This window comes from Pyrgilauda ruficollis, unplaced genomic scaffold (assembly GCF_017590135.1).
Source record: "Pyrgilauda ruficollis isolate IOZ18807 unplaced genomic scaffold, ASM1759013v1 scaffold44, whole genome shotgun sequence".
NCBI classification, from domain to species: Eukaryota; Metazoa; Chordata; class Aves; order Passeriformes; family Passeridae; genus Pyrgilauda; species Pyrgilauda ruficollis.
The window spans coordinates 4,307,423-4,326,821 of NW_024525934.1; the positions used below are offsets into that span (position 1 = coordinate 4,307,423).

At 37.5% G+C, this 19,399-nt stretch overlaps 1 protein-coding gene across 2 annotated transcripts in view; it reads left to right on the top strand.

The window, feature by feature from the left end:
* ITGBL1 (integrin subunit beta like 1) overlaps positions 1-19,399 on the top strand; it is a 123,819-nt gene that overhangs the window by 87,642 nt on the left and 16,778 nt on the right. For both annotated transcript variants that reach the window (XM_041478289.1, XM_041478288.1), the window contains one exon: positions 18,410-18,526. In XM_041478289.1, the coding sequence (XP_041334223.1) occupies positions 18,410-18,526 (117 nt within the window). The remainder of the gene's footprint in view (positions 1-18,409; positions 18,527-19,399) is intronic.

Here is a 19,399-nt window from a genome sequence, read left to right on the forward strand (position 1 = left end):
TTTTATTCCAATAACATGGGCAGGATATGAAATAAATTTAGTGCAGAATGAAAAATGGCTGATGTCTTTAACCTGCAGAGTCTTGTGATAATCTCTACAGATTAGAGCCCTTTGCTTTAAAATAATAAATATTCTGGTTTAGTGATTTTAGGCTTTTTCTATATATTGCTTATGATGAGCACAAAACATTTGCAGTTATCTATATACTTGTATGTAACTGAACAAACAGAGTAGCATTGACACTTTGGCACGATTGCATAATTTATGTGTGTTCAGCTGTATATTCTGCTATACAAAGCTCAGATAGATCTGAATTGTGTTATTTGGAATTGCTAAGCTTGTGTATTTCAGAGGTTTTATTCTACTGTCATGCTTCTCTTGCCAGAAATTGTACTTGTGTCTCCTAGAATACACTTCTTTGTTTTTTTAATTTTTTTTTTTTTTTGAGATATGCATTGGTATGCTTTAAACTCCACAGCATTCTGCTGGAAAAACTGGCCGTGCATGACTTGGATGGGTGCACTCTTCACTGGGTGAAAAACTGGCTGAATGGCTGGGCCCAGAGTGTGGTGGTGGGTGGAGTTACATCCAGTTGGTAGCTGTTGTTTCCCAGGGCTCAGTACTAGGATCAGTTAATCCTGTTTAATATCTTTATCGAGGAGCTGGGTGAAGGGATCAAGTGCACCCTCAGTCTGTTTCCTGATGACACCAAGTTGAGCAGGAGTGTTGGTCTGCTGGGGGGCTGGAAGACTGCAGAGAGATATGGACTGACTGGATTGATGAGCCAAGGTATGAAGGTCAACAATGCAGAGTGATGGATGGGTCCTGCCCTTGGGTCAAAACAGCCTCATGCAGTGCTACAGGCTTGGGCAAGAGCGGCTTGAGAGTTCAGCAGAAACGACTGACAGGCAGCTGACCGTGAGCCAGCAGTGTGCCCGTGTGGCCAAGGTCATCAGTGGCATGTTGACCTGTATCTAGAATAGTATGGCCAGCAGTGCCAGGACAGTGATCATTCCCTTGTACCTGGCAATAGGTGAGGTCACACCATGAGTACTGTGTCCAGTTCTGGGACTCTCACTTCAAAACAGAGAGTGAGGTGCTGCAGTGTGTCCACTGAACAATGGAGCTGAGTAAGGATATAGAAAACGTGTGCTGGGAGGAGCAGCTGAGGGAAGTGATGTTGTTCAGAGAACGTAAATATTCAGGCTCAGAGAGCCTTTCATTGTTCTCTAAAACTACCTGAAAGGAGGTTGTAGTGAGGTGGGGGTCAGTCTCTTCTGCTGTCTCTCAAATGAAAGGACAAAAGGAAGTTGTATTAAGTTGCACCAGGGGAAGAAAAAAAAAGAAAATTCCCTGCAAAGTGATTAGGCATTGGAATAAGTTGATGATGGAGTCACTGTCTCTGAAAGTGCTCAAGAGGTGTTGGAATGTGGCACTTGGGGATATGGTCTAGGGGGGGATTATGGTTGTGCTGAGTTGATGGTAGGATGGACGGATGATGGACAGATGATGGACAGATGATGACAGTTGATGGACAGATGATCTTGAAGGTTTCTTCCAACCTTGATGATTTTGTGATTCTCTGAACTTGTCTTGAGATCCTACAGTAGATCTTGTGCTAGAGCACAGACAAACCATCAGGTGTTAATTATAGTCAGTGCCACTGACTGACTCAAAATGACAACGCTGAATATCTTTTTATGCAAGCTATTTGATTCTTTGATCAAAGAAAACTGAAAAATAAGTTGAAATATCTTTATAGAACATTTAGTAAGATTAATGCTGTCTTAGTTTCATTCTTGGCTAATTTTTGATGGGATGCCTTACAAACTTTCATCTTCCCTAGAAAATATATTTATAGTTTTGATACCAATTTTGATAGTATAAGAGTATTTCTTTCTAGATGGGTGCCATTTCTAACTCTGAGCTTTTTTCTGAGGTTCCTGTACCCAGTGGGGCAAGAACAGTAAATTACTTGAAGTGCAAGTATCACTGTTTTAAAGGTAGCTGGCAAAAGCAACACTCTTAAGAATTAATTTCTGTGTTACTTAGAAGAAGGTAAAATATGTTGCTGTAAGAGTATAAAGTCTTTGCAAAAGAAATACATAACTTCATTTTCAAAGAATTGTATGGTAGGCATATTGAGTTCTATAAAAAATTCAATTTCCCAGATTATTTCATTTATTTTATGAATTAGAAAGTGTTGAGTGCAAATGTGTATTGTGTAGTTCCACCACAAGCTTTTGGGAAACCTGTACTTGTTTTTTCCCAAAACTCCCTCAAGGATCACTAATTAATCAATAACCATTTTTTTTTCTTGACCTCCTATAGGAGAAATATCATAATAACTCATCTTGAAATTCTGTAAATTTCTATGTAATCAAAAGCCATGAACATCTTGGTGCCATGATAGTCCAGCAGAGGAAATAAGTTTTAAATGAAAGAAAAATGTTTTAGTGTGAGAGTGACCACACACGGGAAAAGGTTGCCTAGAGATTTTATGTGATCTTCGCCTTTGAAGTTTTTCAAAACCAAACTGGACACCATTCTGGCAGCCAGCTGTAGGTCACCCTGTGCTGAGGAGGGAGGTTGGACTGAATGGTGTCCAGGGGTGCCTTCCCACTTCAACTATTTTGTGATCCCTGTTGATGACACTGTGACTTAGATTAGCTGAAAAGACTTTCCCACAAGGACACATTAATCTGTTGAATTTTGCAGCATGGCTTCATGGTAACAGTTTAATTTTTCCATTAATACAAATGAATTAATTTCAATTAAAGATAATGTATTGCAGTCCCGTAGGAGTAGAATACTTCGTCCATCTCTTTTCTAATTTGAGATGGTGTGAATTCATTATAATAGGCTAACATCTCAGAGTTGTTGTTATGTATGTCAATGCAAAGGAAGGGTTAAAACACTCAGTGTGTGTATCTCTCTGGATTACGTATCTATGCAGACATTGCTGTTAATTTATCTTGTGCTTTTTTACTTCTGTAAAAGTTTTACTTCGTTCACTTGGAGCAGACACTCACCACCAACTGCCTGGACCTAACATTCACAGCAAGAGGGGAGCTGAAGTGGGGACTTAGGAGAGCTGCTCCTTCTGTTTTTCAGGTTTTGGAAGCATACATCCCTTGCTGGCCAGTTTATGGTTCACATTAGCGTTTGTGCTGCCTGGTGGGGCTCTACTTTGCTGAGATATTTGGAGCCACGGGCATACTTAAATTTGAGTTTATTTTCATTAAGTATCTGTATGCAGAAACCAAATATATGAGCTTCCATACAGCTTGAATTCCAGACACATCTGCCTAGTTACCATGGGCTGCATCTAATCAAGGTCTTTGTATGGTATGTACAGCTGTCCAGGAATTAATATGATTCTTCAGACAAATTTATTATTTCATTAGGAACACAGACCATGAATGAGCTCAAAACTCTTCAGCATTGCTAAGAGTTTGTCCATGAGGTCTTCTACAGAAAGTCCCAAGCTTGTGTTTCCTAGTGTTAGCCATGCTATGCAAGATCCAGCTGCAGAGATACAACCACATTAACGTAGCAGCATGCTTGAGTTGTTGAACTCTCCTAATGTCTATGTTCATGCTGATAACTTAGTTCTGGATCCAGTTTTGTTTGGAAAGATCGTGCAGTCCAATCATTAAAGCTTTTATATAGTTCCTAGCAGAAGCAGGAGGATGAAGTGAAGGCTGACACGGAATTGGTTGCTCTTTAGTGTCAGTGCATCCAGGGCTTGTTCTGTGTGGAACTTTTTACAAGGATAGGTAGTGATAGGACAAGGGGAATGGCTTTAAAGTGGAAGAGAGTAGGTTTAGATCAAATGTAAGGAAGACTTTCTTTCCTGCAAGGGTGGTGAGGCACTGGAGCAGGCTGCCCAGAGAAGTTGTGGATGCCCCATCCCTGGAAGTGTTCAAGGCCACGTTGGACAGTGTTCTGAGCTCTCTGGTGTACTGAGAGGTGTCTCTGCCTATGACAGGAAGGTTGGAGCTAGATGATCTTTAAGATCCCTCCCAACCCGAACCATTTTGTGATTCTGTGAAATACAGAATTGCACCATTTGACTTATGAGCAGATTTCATGATGTTGCAGATCTGTGTGCACACACTATTGTATCTGCCATTCCAATTTTTTCTCCATTTGGAAGTTATTTAAATTTGACATTTTTAAATGGTGGTGGGGTTATTTTCCCTACAATTGTATTGATCTTCTGTAAGTCATATGATCATGTGATTTTGATACAGCATGCTGTGAAAGCTCAGCATTTTTTGCATTTTTTCTTTAAAAAGCATGTGTACTTGTGGTCTTGGGTTTACATAAAAATGGGGGGTTTACATAAAAATAATACCTGCTTCCATCTGTACTACCAATTTTCAGATCAAGTTCTTTTCAGGGAAGAATGCTTATGAAAATGATTGCATTTACAGTATAGAATCAGAAGCATTGAATCATAGACTCCTTTGGGTTGGAAGGGACCTCTAAAGGTCATTTAGTCCAACCCCTTTGCAGTGAGCAGAGACATGTTCTATCTGTTCCAGTGCTTCAACACCCTCATAATAAAAAATGTCTTCCTTATTATATCTAATCTGATTCTACCCTCTTTTTGGTTTAAAACCATTTTCCCTTGTCATATCAAAATATTTCTTGTCTCTTGACTTTTGAGATAGGGCTTGTTTTGTTTTGTATACTGATTTTATTGGTCTTCTGAACACTGAACCTCTGCTCAACAGTGGTGGTTTTTTTGGGTAAGCCTGGAGTGCCTTTCAATTAGATACCAAACTGAGGTGAGGTTGTATGTATGGTTTCATGTATATTACTTACACTGTGTAGACTATTCAGATTGTGGATAGTTTTCCATTGTGCCATGAAACTTATTGGGAAAATACATTTATTTTTTCATTAATTCCAGCTATAAATAAAGTAGTGGAGAAACAGATAGAGATGGGTGTAATGTTTCCTGTTGTGATCTTTGAGACAGAATGGATGAATGAGTCATTCATTTAAGTAGCAGTGCTGATAATGAAGGCTTCAAGGAAGATATTAAATTCTGTCATTGTGATCTGCCTGTGCTCTGGCTCTGGATCCTGAAAGCAACACTCCCAGACTGTCCAGGTCTGCTGCAACTCAACCTGCTCTGGCAGTTGCCTGCTGATGCTTTGCCTGTTAACCCCTTTTACCATCAAAGCTTCTGAAAGCCAGACCATTACTGTGCAAAGTGGAGTCCTGATGTCTCTGGCTGTGATGCTGACATGCACGCAGCCTCGCTGCTGGGGAGAAGGCAGGGCTGCTGCTCTTGGGAAGGAAGTAGAGTGATTGACTTTTAAAAATAAATGCTTCATTTCTGTGTTTGTGTGTGCACTGCAGGAGTTTTGGTGTGTTTTGCATACTACTGATGTCATAGTACATGTGGTTGCTGCTTGTTTTCAGCTGATGTCTCCACTGCTCTTTTTCCCTCTCACAACTGAGTATCAGTTTCTGCCCTTGTCTGATCTACAATTTCCACCCCCTGTAACTTATGCCTCCCACTATTTCTCACAGAAAAATAATGAGTTCTACTGATTATTTTCCTTATTTCTTCCCACTCCCTCAGCACCAAGCCTCACTAGCCTTCCCACTCCAGGAAGGGGGAAATGAAAATAGCAACAGAATTAGTAATCCTCTGCACAGACTTATTTGCTACTGTCAGTGCAGTGCCATAACTCAGATTCCTAGGGAGAAGGGTTAAAATCCAAGAAGTTGCTGGAACCTTACATGTTGCTGCACAGGAATCTAATAACACACGGGTTTTTCACTTGCATGGAGCTACTGAGGGGAGGCTTAAACACAATTTCCTTATGACTATATTAGCAAAGAGGAGACAAACCACATTCTTTGAAGAAACAAATGCTCTTTAGTTCATTACTGCTTGCTGATATAAACAAACAGAGTAAAACAAAACAACAAATTACTAGCTTAGACAACCAATTTCTAGAATTAATTGATTTTTAAGTATAGCATTAAACGGTTGCTTTTATGTATCTGAGTTATTTAGAGTGCTTTTCTCTAGAATAGCAGCAAAAGGAGACCCCACAATCATGCTGTATTTAAAGCAATTTTCAGAACTTTAAAGTGGTAACCATGTCCATTTTATTTCTATAATAAAATGTTTATAGCAAGTATGGAATACTCCATCTAGGTCTGATTTCCAACTGAAATCAGGTATGACAGAGATTGTCAAACTAATGTGTTCTATCTGGTTAGCTGTAATTTTGGGTGTTTTTTGGTTGGTTGGGTTTTTTGTTTTTGTTTGTTTGTTTCTTTGTTTATTTGGGGGTTTTTTTAGTTGTTGTTTTGGGGTGGTGGTTTTTTGTATTTGCTAAACAGAACTCTGACATGTGCTGGAAGAGGGCTGAAATTAATTTTTGGTAGTCTGTAAAAATCCATATGAGAAAGTATGGCTTTACAATTAATTCATGGCATGCTAAACTCAGAGATGGCGCCCTAGTGCTGGAACAATGTTTCTCACCACTAGGATTTGCCTCCTGCCTGTTCTTTCATATCGCTTCAATCTCTCACAGTGAAAGCCATGAACAACAAATACTACTTTCCACATGCTGCAAAATTTCGTGGTTTGTCTCCTGTGGTTGTTGTGAACTGCAGACTGGGCTTTACAGCTGAGTTTGTCTCCAGGGACATCCACCTTCCCCTTCTTGGGGGAATGTGGGGCTATGGGGTTTTTTCATAACACCACTTTGCATGCTGACTGCTTTTAGTATACTGGTTGCTAGTGCTGTGTTTCTCAGGGGCTCCAATCCTGCTTCTTTCTTGTAGACAAGCAGGTGGATTGCTAACGATTGCCTGAATTCAGATCCAAAGTGAAACTCAGAAGGTGCAACCTTCTGCACCTCTGAGGGTGATTTGGTGCAAGCATGGCCATAGCAGTGACAGAAAAATTGCTGTCAGACAAGAACTGGTAAAGCTGGTGAAGTTTTGAAACATGATGGTGCAGGAAATAGTGTTTCTTTTTGTGGCCTCAATGGTCTGTAAAATAATATATTGCTTCATACTTCAGCAAGGTGCATGTCTTGATTAATCTGAGCAGTCTTACTATGGAAATGGAGTCCAGTTATGTATTATGGAAAATATATTGACTCTTTCTGTAGATAAAGTAATTTTCACTTGGAAAGAAATTTGATTTTAGAGGATAAGATAGCATTTCACTCTCTTCCCACCACTGTTTGACCTAGCTATTGTGTTTAATTCTTTTTTAATGACACTTTTCTTCGAATTGGAAAAATTTTTGAAAACACCTGGCTTTCCTTTTGCTGGAACATCTTCTGCAGGATTACTCATCCTCATCCCTTTGGCATACCTTTGTAGTTTTGAGATTAATTCACCTAATTTTGCAAAGTGCCAGTCACAGGCTCTCCTTCTTACTTTGTTCTTTTGGCTGATCATTTCACTTTCTGTTCTCTCACCATTACCCACTTACTCTTCTGTGAGCTCTGCTGCTTACCTGCCTCCCTTGCCTGTTCCTCAGGGATGAGAGCAGACCTCATCACTCTCTACAATTCTCAAAAAGGAGGTTGTAGCAAATTGGTCTCTGCTCCCAAATAATAAGCAGGAGAACAAGAGGAACTGCTCTCAAGTTGCACCAGGGAAAGTTTTAGACAGGATATTAATAAAGTTTCTTCACTGAAGGGGTTTTCAGGCAGTCGAACAGGCTGCTCAGGCAAGGGGTTGAGTCACCATCCCTGAAGGTATTTAAAAGATATAGAGCTGTTGCACTTAGAGATGTGTTTTAGTGGTGGCCTTGGCAGTGATGGGTTAATGGTTGGACTTGGTGTTCTTAGTGATCTTTTCCAACCTAAATGATTCTGTGATAAAGTCACTTGCAGGCATCTTTGCTCTACTTTCCTTCCATTTTGAATCTTAATTTCTCAGGCTGTTTGGAGCAATCCAAACTTATCCTTCAAGCTTTATTCTTCTGTGTAAATTGTTTTGCTTTTATGTCCTGACTACATGACCAAAGATTTTCCATTAATCTCATCTAGGTATGAACTGTAAAAACCTTCTTTTTTTTTTTTTTTTTTTTTTTTTGCCAGGTTTACAAGTTTTGGATATATCTGGCCTTAACTCTACTCTTTTATGATTTCATTACTCATCCAAATTAAGCCTTCATCCTTATCTCTGCCATTAGTCTGGGTATACTTTCTATGGTGGAACTTAGATTAGATTTCTTACATGTACATATTCCAGAGCATACTTACCATATGTAAGAGGTTGTTGTAATGGTCTTCTCATCATATGCCATCTTCTGCTGCCTCTGAAACCATTCAGATAATTTTTCTTGTTCCTACCTTTAAGTGTAAAAGCAGTAAAAAATAAAGAAATAGCTCCCAGAAACTTCTCCCACCTTTAAATAGACATCTCCATTGTGTTTCTACTTTGTTGACTTTCACTGCTTAAACAGTGAGCTTTAGTTAATGTTAAAAATGTACTGAAATAAGCTTTTATAGGGTTTATTTGAAAAATGTGGTTTACATGAAGGGTTAACCCTTGCTAACCCTAACGCCAACCCTTCCTCTCTCCTGGAATAACCTTGCTCTAAAGTTGTGAAGAACTGTTCCTAAATAGCTGCAGGGGGTAGGGAATTGCATTTGCCTTTAGATTTCTGTAATAGTGACTGTTGTCTCTGGGAACGCTATGTTCTCCATACATTCATTAGTGGGAAACAGGCAGATATAGTAAGTTTACAGTTTGCTGGACATAGAAAAAGTACTTTGGGGGAGAAAGGGTACACATATTCTACAGCAGGTAGCTTTGATGCATTGTTTCTCTATGCAGAAAGATAAAAACCTTCAGGGTTCACTGGATAGGCCCAGATTTCTCTGCTCAGTTGTTCTTCAGCTTGGCAGATACGTTTTTGCTAGATTATTACAGCGAATAGTGCTTTTTCCTTGGTTTTTTCCTAGCCAGCAATCTCATTTCTGATGAAGTTTTAAATATTTAATAGAGCAATTGGTCTGTAGAATGAACTATTTGCATTGTCTTTGTGTTCTTACATGATGACTGAGGAAATTGACAAAGCAGTACTTTGTGTAGTATCTATACTTATTTCTAAAACAGAAGAGGATAGATGTTTTCAATTTAGCATAGAATTCCCTACAGTACTTATCAGGCTTTACAGTCTTAACATTTTTAATCATTTGTAAAGGTCATCTTACTCTCAGATTTATATAATAGATCTTAGTTTTTCTATGTTTTTGCTTCATTTGACTTCAGAATGTTTCCAATGCTATAAAAAAATGACATTTTGTTAATTGTACTTTCATCTTTAATTTTTCCATGTATCAATTTTGATAACAGTATCACTTTTTAAACAGTGACTTTTAAAGACAGAAATGATTAGTCATAAACCAAAAGAGATACAGTATTTAATATCATGCATATGACTGAAATTTTCCTCAACATCTTGTTGAGGAAACTAATGTTTTCAAGGGACTAATGACTGGTCATGGGTTTTGAATTCTCCAGCTGCTGGAGGGCTCTTAATGTTTTCTGGGGAACACTGCCGACTCTTCTTTCTCTTCCCTCTTGAGAGAAACTATGGGATGAATTGAGAGTTATATAAAACTTCCCGGCACTCCCAGAAGTTCTTGTGTGGTAGTTTAACAGTCTCTGCACTAATGGGAAAAATACTTTCTTGCTCCCTGGTGTCCACTCAGTTTCAAGCAGCTCTTTTGCCCATTCATGGTGTTTCCTCCTCTCCTGTCCAGTGCCTGACACTGGCCAAATGAGGCTCTTCCAGACATCACTGTTTTCAGTGGGCTGCCCCACTGAGAGCAGACACGGAGCAGTTGGTGTCAGAGTCAGGACTGAAAGCAGGTGGTGGAGAAGAGCCTGGCTGACTGCACAGCAAGACTGCTGTGTTTTGCATCTACAACTTAAACACACAGGTTAATCTGTTGATTGTGCAGACCAGCAAAGTAAAGGTCAGTTCCAGCCAGGACAGAAGTTTTGGCAGGAGCACATCTTTGGCAGTGATCTTTCTAGAAGTTTTGGGGCTAATTCACACTGTAAACATGTATTCTTGCCCTCGGAATTAGCAAGGCTGAGTATAGGAGGCTGAGTACAAATACACCTGGCTCCTATATCCAACTCAGTCTTGCCAGTGTCCTTGGCTGCTCATGAGGTTCTATCATGACAGATGAGCAAAGAGGGAATTACTTTAAAGGACTTTAAACAAGTACACACCTGTAGAGTGATACATAATGTGCCTGGCTGGTCCTTAGAGAACCCTTGGGTCACTGGTTTGTCATTGCTATGCACTTTCCTTGAAATTTGCAAACCCAGGGTTACTTGCAATGAAGAATTTACTACTAATACTTCAAATCATAGAGTGGAAAGTGAAGGATTATGTCACTTTGTGAAGATAAAATTTGCATTTAAAAAGCTGTTACTCCTTCATTCAAAACTCCTTCAAAAGCTGTTATTTCTTCGTTCTGTATTGGATACTTTTCCACAGAGCTGGTCTTTTTGGGTGCTGGGAAAAAAGCATTATTTCACAGATGCCATTAAATTTGGGACAAAGATTTTAAGAGCCATAAGGCAGTGTCTCTACAACAGATTAGAGAGCCTTGTAACACGAGGCTAGTGCACAATCTGGCCAGTTGGCAGCAAAAAAGGAAAAATTTGCTTAAGAGTCAGGGTAAGAGCCTTTTAGCTTGGAACAACTCAGTAGATGATGCAGTTGCTAGGAAATGTCTTTCATTTCTGGAAAAAGTCTTGAGGTAAAAGCTAATCAATAAGGTAGGTACCGTGTGATGTCATTTGTTGCCATGGTTTCTGAATTTAGCAGTCTGTTATCTGCAAATAGTATTGATGGTTGCTATGCAGTTGAATATTTTCATATTTTTGTTTTACCATTATTAAGCATTTTAATCTTAGCTAAAGCTTCAAAGAGCAGACCACTTAGGAGTTTAAATGTTTTAATAGATAGGCTTCTATTACAACCCTAAAATATCTTGAATTTTGCTATCTAATAAACAACAGGCTTCAGCAGGAAGTGAACAAGGTTAACATTTTGGTGATTAAATTTACACAAAGAAGTTGACATTTTCTAGTAAATTAATCTGCAAATTAAATAACTCTATGGAATTAGTGCTGTGATTCTTTATATCACAGATCATGTAAAAAAAAAAGGGTAAGTAGTCAATTCTCTGGATGATAAGGCAGTCAAATGTATGAAGCTCTAAATGGCTGAAAAGCCATCACGGCTTCTTGAACAGTGGCCTTGTGTTTCATGTATCTTTCACTATGGGATTGTACCTCTTTATTATGTTTGGCTTTTGCTAGAAAATATTTTGTAGCAGCTTATGCATCAGGCAGCTGAATAGGCTAAAAAGGAAATGAGACTTATTTTTCCTGATAGTTGTCAATATGAAGAGAAAGCATTCTCAGGTCAAATCCTTTAAATCAAACATAACTTCTTTTTTAATGTTCTATGGAGATGTTAGTTTTAACAGAATACTTTGTATCATTTGCTTGATTTAGTGGCATCTCTTTGCAGTATTTTTTCTTCAGTTTGAGTTTTTGAAAACATTTTGGGCGGAAAGAATGAAAAAGACATGAACAGAGGAAGGGAACTTAAAAATCAGATGATGGCTTGCTGAATTCTAGGGTTTGTACATCTTTGGACTGAAATTTGCCATGCTGTCTATTTTTCTCTTTTTTTCCCAATGTATTCCTTCTCCTCCCCTTCAATTTCTGCTGCTCTCTGCCTTAACAACACATTTCTTTAGAAAGTGTTTTGCCACCTTCTTTCTTGTCTTTTTCACATATCTCTCCTCTGTGTGGTGACTTTGACTATCACCTTTCATTTGAACAGAGAAGTAATTGCCTTCCTAGTCCTATTTGTCCCCTTAATATAGGGAGTGAACTGTCAAGGATGCACCCCCAGTGGGAGAACCTGAGGAAGATGTCATGAGGAAAAGTGATGCCTATGGCTAAAATCCTGCTCCCACAAACTGGGCAGGGGTGTTCTGGATGACTCCTCTCCTGGAACTCCTCTAGAAGTTCCCTGTTAGCTGTGCAGAAATACAAAAGGAACTTTAGAGTGCATCCTCAAAGCAGGGGTACTCAGAGCAGGCAGATGGAGGAGACATGTCAGCTTGATGATGATAGCAGATGTCAAGCTAACAATCTGAAAAGGAGGCTAGCAGTGCAGCAGTACTTCTTACCACAATGTTTACAGAGAGGGAGGGGAAAAAATGAAAAACCAAAAGTAGAATAAAAAGAAAGGCAGCATGGAAAAGAAGATACAAATCAGTATTGCTGACTGGCAGGAGCTCTGAAAGACTATCTGATGCTAAATCTGTGAAGTGGTGCTGTTGAGTGAAATTATCTAAAGAAGTATTTCACTGTTAAGCTGTCACAAAGAAAAAGCTTTTACTTCAGGTGCCATGTGCCAACAGTGCAATCAGACTTCCAGTCATACATCCTGTGTGTTCTAAAGCTGAGGGACAAGTCTCAGCTGTTTGAAGTCGCTCTTGCATGACATTTGCTTTTACAATATTGGATGTTCAGCAACAACAGTTGCTTGCACTGTTGTGGAAGTTGCATTGTTTGGGATAGCATACTTTTATTTCTTGAGATCTTTTTATCTTAGGGTTATTTGGGGTTTTGTGTTTTGGGGTTTTGTCTTTTGAGGTTTTATACCCTTAAGAACAAACTAAACTGTCAGACCTTCTTTGGTATTCTTTCACATCATAAAGCAATTCAATTTTTAAAAAATTAAAATAAACATACTTTTTATGTCTAAGAAAATACGCTCATTATACCTATTATATAAGGGAAATATTGTACTTTGTACTAGTGAATAACTTGATAAAAACACACCGTAGTGGAAAGTCTCAGGCAGTTTTAACAAAAGCCTTTCTTAATTTGTGAATTTCTGCTGTTTTTCTTAGGCCAAATATTTGCATCCATTTACATCCATTTATTTCAGACCTGTTGATAGTTCTGAATGTAGTAGCTGATGCAGTTATTGCAGCTGAGAGGTGACCAGTAAGATTAAGAAAAATACAGATATTTAACCTAATTATATACATCACCTACTGTTCATGTTACTTAAATAAAAATCTCAGAACTTCCTGTTAAAAGTTTACTTTAGTGTACAAAATTCTTGAAAAAAAAAAAAAAAGCACAAAATTCTGATGTTTGGAAATTACTTTAGATTTATTAAAGCCATTTTCATTTCATTTTATGTTGGTATGATTCAGCTAAGCCCTTCTCTGGAGCTTTTATATCTTTAGTTGAGGTCTTGGGTCAGTCATGCTGCAAATAATCTTTTTATGAGTAGACTCAAGGCCTGTTTACTTTCTGTATACTGATTTAGAAAGAGAAAGCTAGTTCTCAATCCAAACCCAAACAAGTAGTTGTTCTTGTAATAACTGCTGAATGTTTTTTCTTGTGTATGAGGAGATAAATGCATAAATTTATTTTTCATAATACATTGCAGAAAAAAAGGTGCTTGTTTCTTGAAAATTTTGTGGAAAACCCAGTTGTGATGCAATTTTTAAACTATCTTGACAAAAACACATCCTTCACCCCAAACCCCTAACAGTCCCCAGATTTTCATTGTTTTGAGTGAGATCAGTCAGTCATTCATGCATTTAAAGAGGTTCTAAGGATACTTTTGTATGTACTTAAGATGTTTCCAAAGGTTCCCTTTTTCTGACACCTCATAAACCACCCAACGAACCAGATCCAAGAATTGCCAGCATTTTAAAACGCAAGGATCCTTTCATGTATAAGGCAGGATTATTTTTTGTCTAGTGAGTACAATATTTATGTGTGTATATCTTTTTAAAGCCATTCCAGATGGGAATTACTTCCGGGCAATTTTTGGAAGGATGTACAAAACACACAATGCATGGCCACTAAGAAATCTGTAGGTGTTTCCTTCTTAAGTCTAAATTTCTCCACATTGATCAAGCTCAGCTGGGGTGTGCTGCGGTGAACACCTCAGACTGACCAAGGCACCACCCTATTTTTGGCAAGTGTTGCATTTTTTTTTTCCAATTCTGTGGTTCTGTTTGCTCCCTTTGATTCCTTCCACCACTCCATCAGTGGATTTTCTATTGCCTTACTTGAATTTGCTACCTGCTATTACTTCTTTCAGCTACATCTGCTTCCCCTTACCCTTTATATGTCCGCTGAAACTTTGTGATCTTCTGTACAAATCTTCCCATCCCCCTTCTCTGATTTGCTATTTCTGAACATTGTTTTAGATCATCTTGCTCACATCCAGCATGAAATGAGTTCTGTTGGCAGAAAGACACAGCAGCTTTACTGAATGTGCTCAAGTTGCCTGAGATTACGTGATAAAAAAGAAATTGCAATTTCTGATAGGTAATGCTTTCAGATGTTAAGCCTGGGACAGCCAAGGGGCAGAAAAGTCCTTACTAAAGGCAGATTCCCTCCTATTTATCAGTAGCCTGAAACACCTTTTTTTTTATATACCAAATGAACCTTACTTGCTTTTACCACAGTTTCAGTGCAATTTGGCACTGTCTTCCTTGCACAAAAAAAACCCCAAAAACATAAACAGAAGAAAGGCTTTATTTATTTGTTTTCATTTAGAAGATAAAAATTCGTCATGCTGCACAGAAAAATCCTTTATGCTATAGAGTTACAGGCAGGGAAAGACAATGAAGTATATCTTATTATATTCAGTGTTTGTTTTTACATTGAAAGCTATTACTATCTCTTCCTTTGCTGGCAAAAACAAGGTAAAAATGCTTTATTAAAAAAATTATATACTTCTAGCATAGAGTTTTAAAATTACCTCTACAAAGGAGACTTTCAGTCAATCCATATAGGCAACTGGAAATTTGTTTGAATGCAAGCAGCTAATTGTCACAGCAATTTACATGGGGACAGGTTTAATGTAAATCTAGAAACTGTTTAGTTCTGTTTTATAAATGTTGGACATGAGGAATGAAAAAATTCTATAGTAAATGGAGATTAAAATCAAAAGCAAAACGCTTATGGCATTTTTCTTTAGAATTCTAGAGTCAGTTATCTAATGAACTGGTGTTTTGATGAGATGTGGCGCTTTAATTCCCTTTAAAAACAAACAAAAAAAAAAACAACCTAAGCTGATCTTTTGTCACTCTTCAAGCACTAACAATTATTAGTGATAAGTTAATACTCCTATTGACATCAATGGGAGGAAGAAGTGTGAGGAAATATTAAGACTGTAGGCAAATAAATGTCTTGTATAATTATTCTATTCTTAGCATCTTGCATTGCAGTAAGTAGCTTAAGATTTTCAATGCTAATATGTCATATAACTTCCATCATAAAGCTGCCTTCATCTGAAGCCATCTGATAATGACATTTACCCCCCCTGTTTAGCAAGGAACAGTGGAAGCCACTTGCTGTAAAATGTCTGAGGTCAACTGGTTTCTTTTTACTCATAAAGTGTAGCTCTTGCACAGATGGTTGAGAGGGTGCAAAATATTATAGTTATGCCATGTTTAATTGTTTCTGTATGCCTTGGAATTTAAAGAAAATTTCGGATGTATGGCAGCAGCTTTCCCTGTATAGTCAGGTTGCTATGGTAAACCTATTATTCTGTGCAAGGGGGTATGTTTAGTAAAGTGCTGATCCCTTTTCAGTATAATGTGAGCTTCAAATTACTTTCAAATGATTGAATTTGTTTGGTAAGTATTTTATCACAATAGCTATGAGAAGATCAGAGAATAAGGTGTGGCTTCTGATATTTCAGCAGCAGATACAAACTATATAGTTGGCTGTTCAGAAGCAATAGGACTTTAATTCTTTGTTAAATTATCTCCTTAGAGTGAGCTCTATTTACATAATCTAACTAAAATCTCACTACTTTTGGAGGCAAAATATTTTAATAGCCACTACAAATTGGCAGTTATTTAGTGACATCATTAAATTTATTTTTCATGCTGATCTTGTAACATTTGTAAAAGTAAAGGAATTAATAATTTGAGTATCAATTTCAGCAGCAGTGCAATAAACTACTATAGTAATATTTTTGAATATTTAAAAATAAAGAAATAGCTCAAAGAAATCCGTTTCCAGGGCACTTGCTGAGTGAAGTTTCTGTCTATTTTTAAGACACTTTCAGTTCTGATGAGGTCTGCAGCCAGATGATCTAAACCATATTTAGGTGGAATTTAGGTGAGAGCCAGGCAAAAAAAAAAAAAACAACAAAAAAAACCACCCCACAAAACAACAACAACAACAAAAACAAATCACAGATTAAGAAAGTAGGTCCTAAAATCCCTTTGATCTTGTATCTCTTACATGACAAAAATGTGCTCGATCTGTCGAGGGATGGGCTTCCCTCCATTTTTCTGCTGGTGAAACTGTTGCACATTAACTAAAATGAATAAATATTACTTGCAACAGGGACTGAAAGGAGCCTGTTCCCACTGCAGCACAAGGGACCAGCCACTGGACTCTGACTTATTAAATTAAGCATTACAGAAGATAATGCTTAGTTACAGAACATGCAATATCCTTATTACAGGACCTTCCTTTGCTCATTTCTCTCAAGGATTTTCCATCTCTAAAGACTCCTCTAGTCAAAGCAGTTTGCTTAAATGATTTTACCATCTTCAGGCATCCTTATTATAGCAATGGCTGGCCAGAATACCACTGCTGAAGATTCTTCTTTTGTTTATGTCACAATCTCCACAACAGATGGGTCCTGTTTATCAGGTGCCTCTCAGCCCACAGGTTCCTGACTGTTTCTTGGGACAGGCTGATGTGGCACTTTTGCAAAAGTGTTCAGGTTGCCTAAGGTGAATGCATAAAAAGAGACAAATAAGACTCAATAAAATTTTCTGTATGTTTATGCACTAAGGATTTTTTTCCCGTCTTTTAATGTGGCCGTCCTTGACAAATAATTAAAGCTTAGAGAATTCAGGCCAATAGCATAATTTTTTCTGTAGACAATCATATCTTAAATTTTGACATGATTACTAAGCACAATTCTATTTCATGGTGCAGTAGATGCACTTCTGATAAAAAGTTTCTTTCTGAAACAAGTATCCTCATATAATTGACAATGAAACGTAGTTTTTAAACTATGCAGATAATAAAGGTATTAAGAAGTATTTACTCTAATTCTCTTTTGTATGTCTTTGCTAAAATTCTTGCCCTTTATGTCCTTCTAGATTGAATCCTGGTGCATAAAATGTCAGGTCAGAAGTGCAATGTATGTTGAGGCTTGGGAAGACGAAGAGTATAGAAGTTATAAAATGAGTTTAGAAATTTTTTTCCATAAGTAAAAAGATCTCTCCCTATTCCAACTTAATCAGAGTGTTTTCTTTAAAAAAGGAAAAAAAAAAGCCAAACAAAAAAATAAATCCAAAGCCCCACAAACAAATATAAAAAATTAAGATTAAAAGTTGGGAAAGTAAGTAATCATTTATCAGTACCTTACCCTAAAGGGTTTTATTGTCATGACACCTACAGTTAGAAAACCTTTACTGAGGTTTTTGTTAACAGTCTTTTCCTGTTCAATAAAATATTTCAGCAAATGCTGGAATAAATTAGTGCAGTCTGTTGTGAACTGTCTGGTTGTATAACAAAAGGCTGCACTTGGATGGTATTTTTTACTTTCTAGCAATACTATAAATTTGGGGGTTGCATTCAGTAGAGCAGTGATATCCAGGACTGTCCTGGATATTAATTTTTTCCTCATCTGGCCATTTAGTACTCACTGCTCTTAGGGTTTTGGAGTGAAGATCTGTGGGAGCTTGGATAAATCTGTTGTGCCCTTAAGCTCTGGGGAGCTCTCCTGTAAATAGATTGATGGAAGGGGAGACTGTGGCAGAGGTTGTGCTTATTTCCTCAGATCTAGACAAGAAAAATTACAGGGATTTTGCTTTCAAAAAGCTTGACAGAGTATTTGAAGAATTATTTTTCTACATGAATAGAGAGTATCTTAGATAGCTCTGTGCATAGACTTCAATTCTGATCACATTTGTCTTGGTGTTTCTGAGATATGTGCTAAATATTTTAGATCAACTATAGAGGTTAATTATGCAGATAAGCACAGGCCAGCACAGTTATGCTAAGTTCAGATGTGAAAAACATGCAATGCCAGTGATTGCTTATTGTTGCCATTTCCACTAAGATTATAACAGTGATACACTTTCCATCTGGTTGCCATGGAGGAGAAATAGTCTTGTTTTGCTATGCTTTTGTTTGTTTGTTTGTTTTTAATTGTGTTTATGAGCTATATTTTAATTAATGCAGTGTGACTTGTAGTTTGTCTTAGGGGTTAGGATGCAGCATAAACTTGGGGTTTATTAAATTTATTTTTCTTTACTGAAATCATGACTCTAACAATTATTTATTCTTACAGGGAGATGTGAATGTGGCCAATGCACTTGTTTCCCTCCAGGAGACAACAGAGTTCATGGCAAAAACTGTGAATGTGATGATCGACAGTGTGAAAATGCAGATGGCGATGTCTGTGGGGGTATGTGTTCACTTAATATCACATAACACAGCAGAATTTAACAGCATAACAGAACTAAATTTTGACAGTATATAGCTTTTTGTTCCCCTTGATTTTATAGTAATGTCAGCATAGACTATTTACATCATTGATTGATAATAATATGGCAGATTTTTGTTAGAAACAAGTACTAGAAGTATTGAACATGTTCGAGAATATTTATTTTAAGACTTCAGGAATGCTAGCATATAAATGGAAGTGCTGTAGTATATCCTAAGTTCCATCAGAATTCATTAAAGAATACAGAGTCTTAAACAAAAACCTAAAACATTAGGTAATCTTACGTTGTGTTTAGTTGTGGTGCTTCATTGAGGGGTGTTGTAATAAACCTAAAGGTACTAATGACCAGCAAAACTTTTAAATCAACTGACAGTGATATGCCTGTTTTCTAAAAATGTAGCAAAATACGTTATGAAAGAATGTAAAATGCTTGATAGACAGTGTCATAGTAATTGTAGATGCAGATGGTTTATTTTAGTGTTGACAGTGAAAGCCTTACATTGTGATATTTCAGTAAAGTATGTTGGTGTTTAGCAGTACTTCAAGGTAGTTTTGGATATGTAAGTGCATGCATACCACATGGTATTTTATAAGCAGGCAAATAATATTTATCATTTATGCTCTGTTTCTAGGTTGTATGTGCTTCGTTTTTAAAATGACTCTTTGATTCTAAATGTTAACAAAGTTGTTGGTATGAACAATGGCACATTGTATTGTGTTCCTTATTTCTATGTAGGAAAAAGAATTTTTTGCTTCATGTTCCTCATGTACATGGAAAATTCTGACTACAGGGAATATTTGCTCAAGGTGTCTGCCATGCAGAATATAGACATA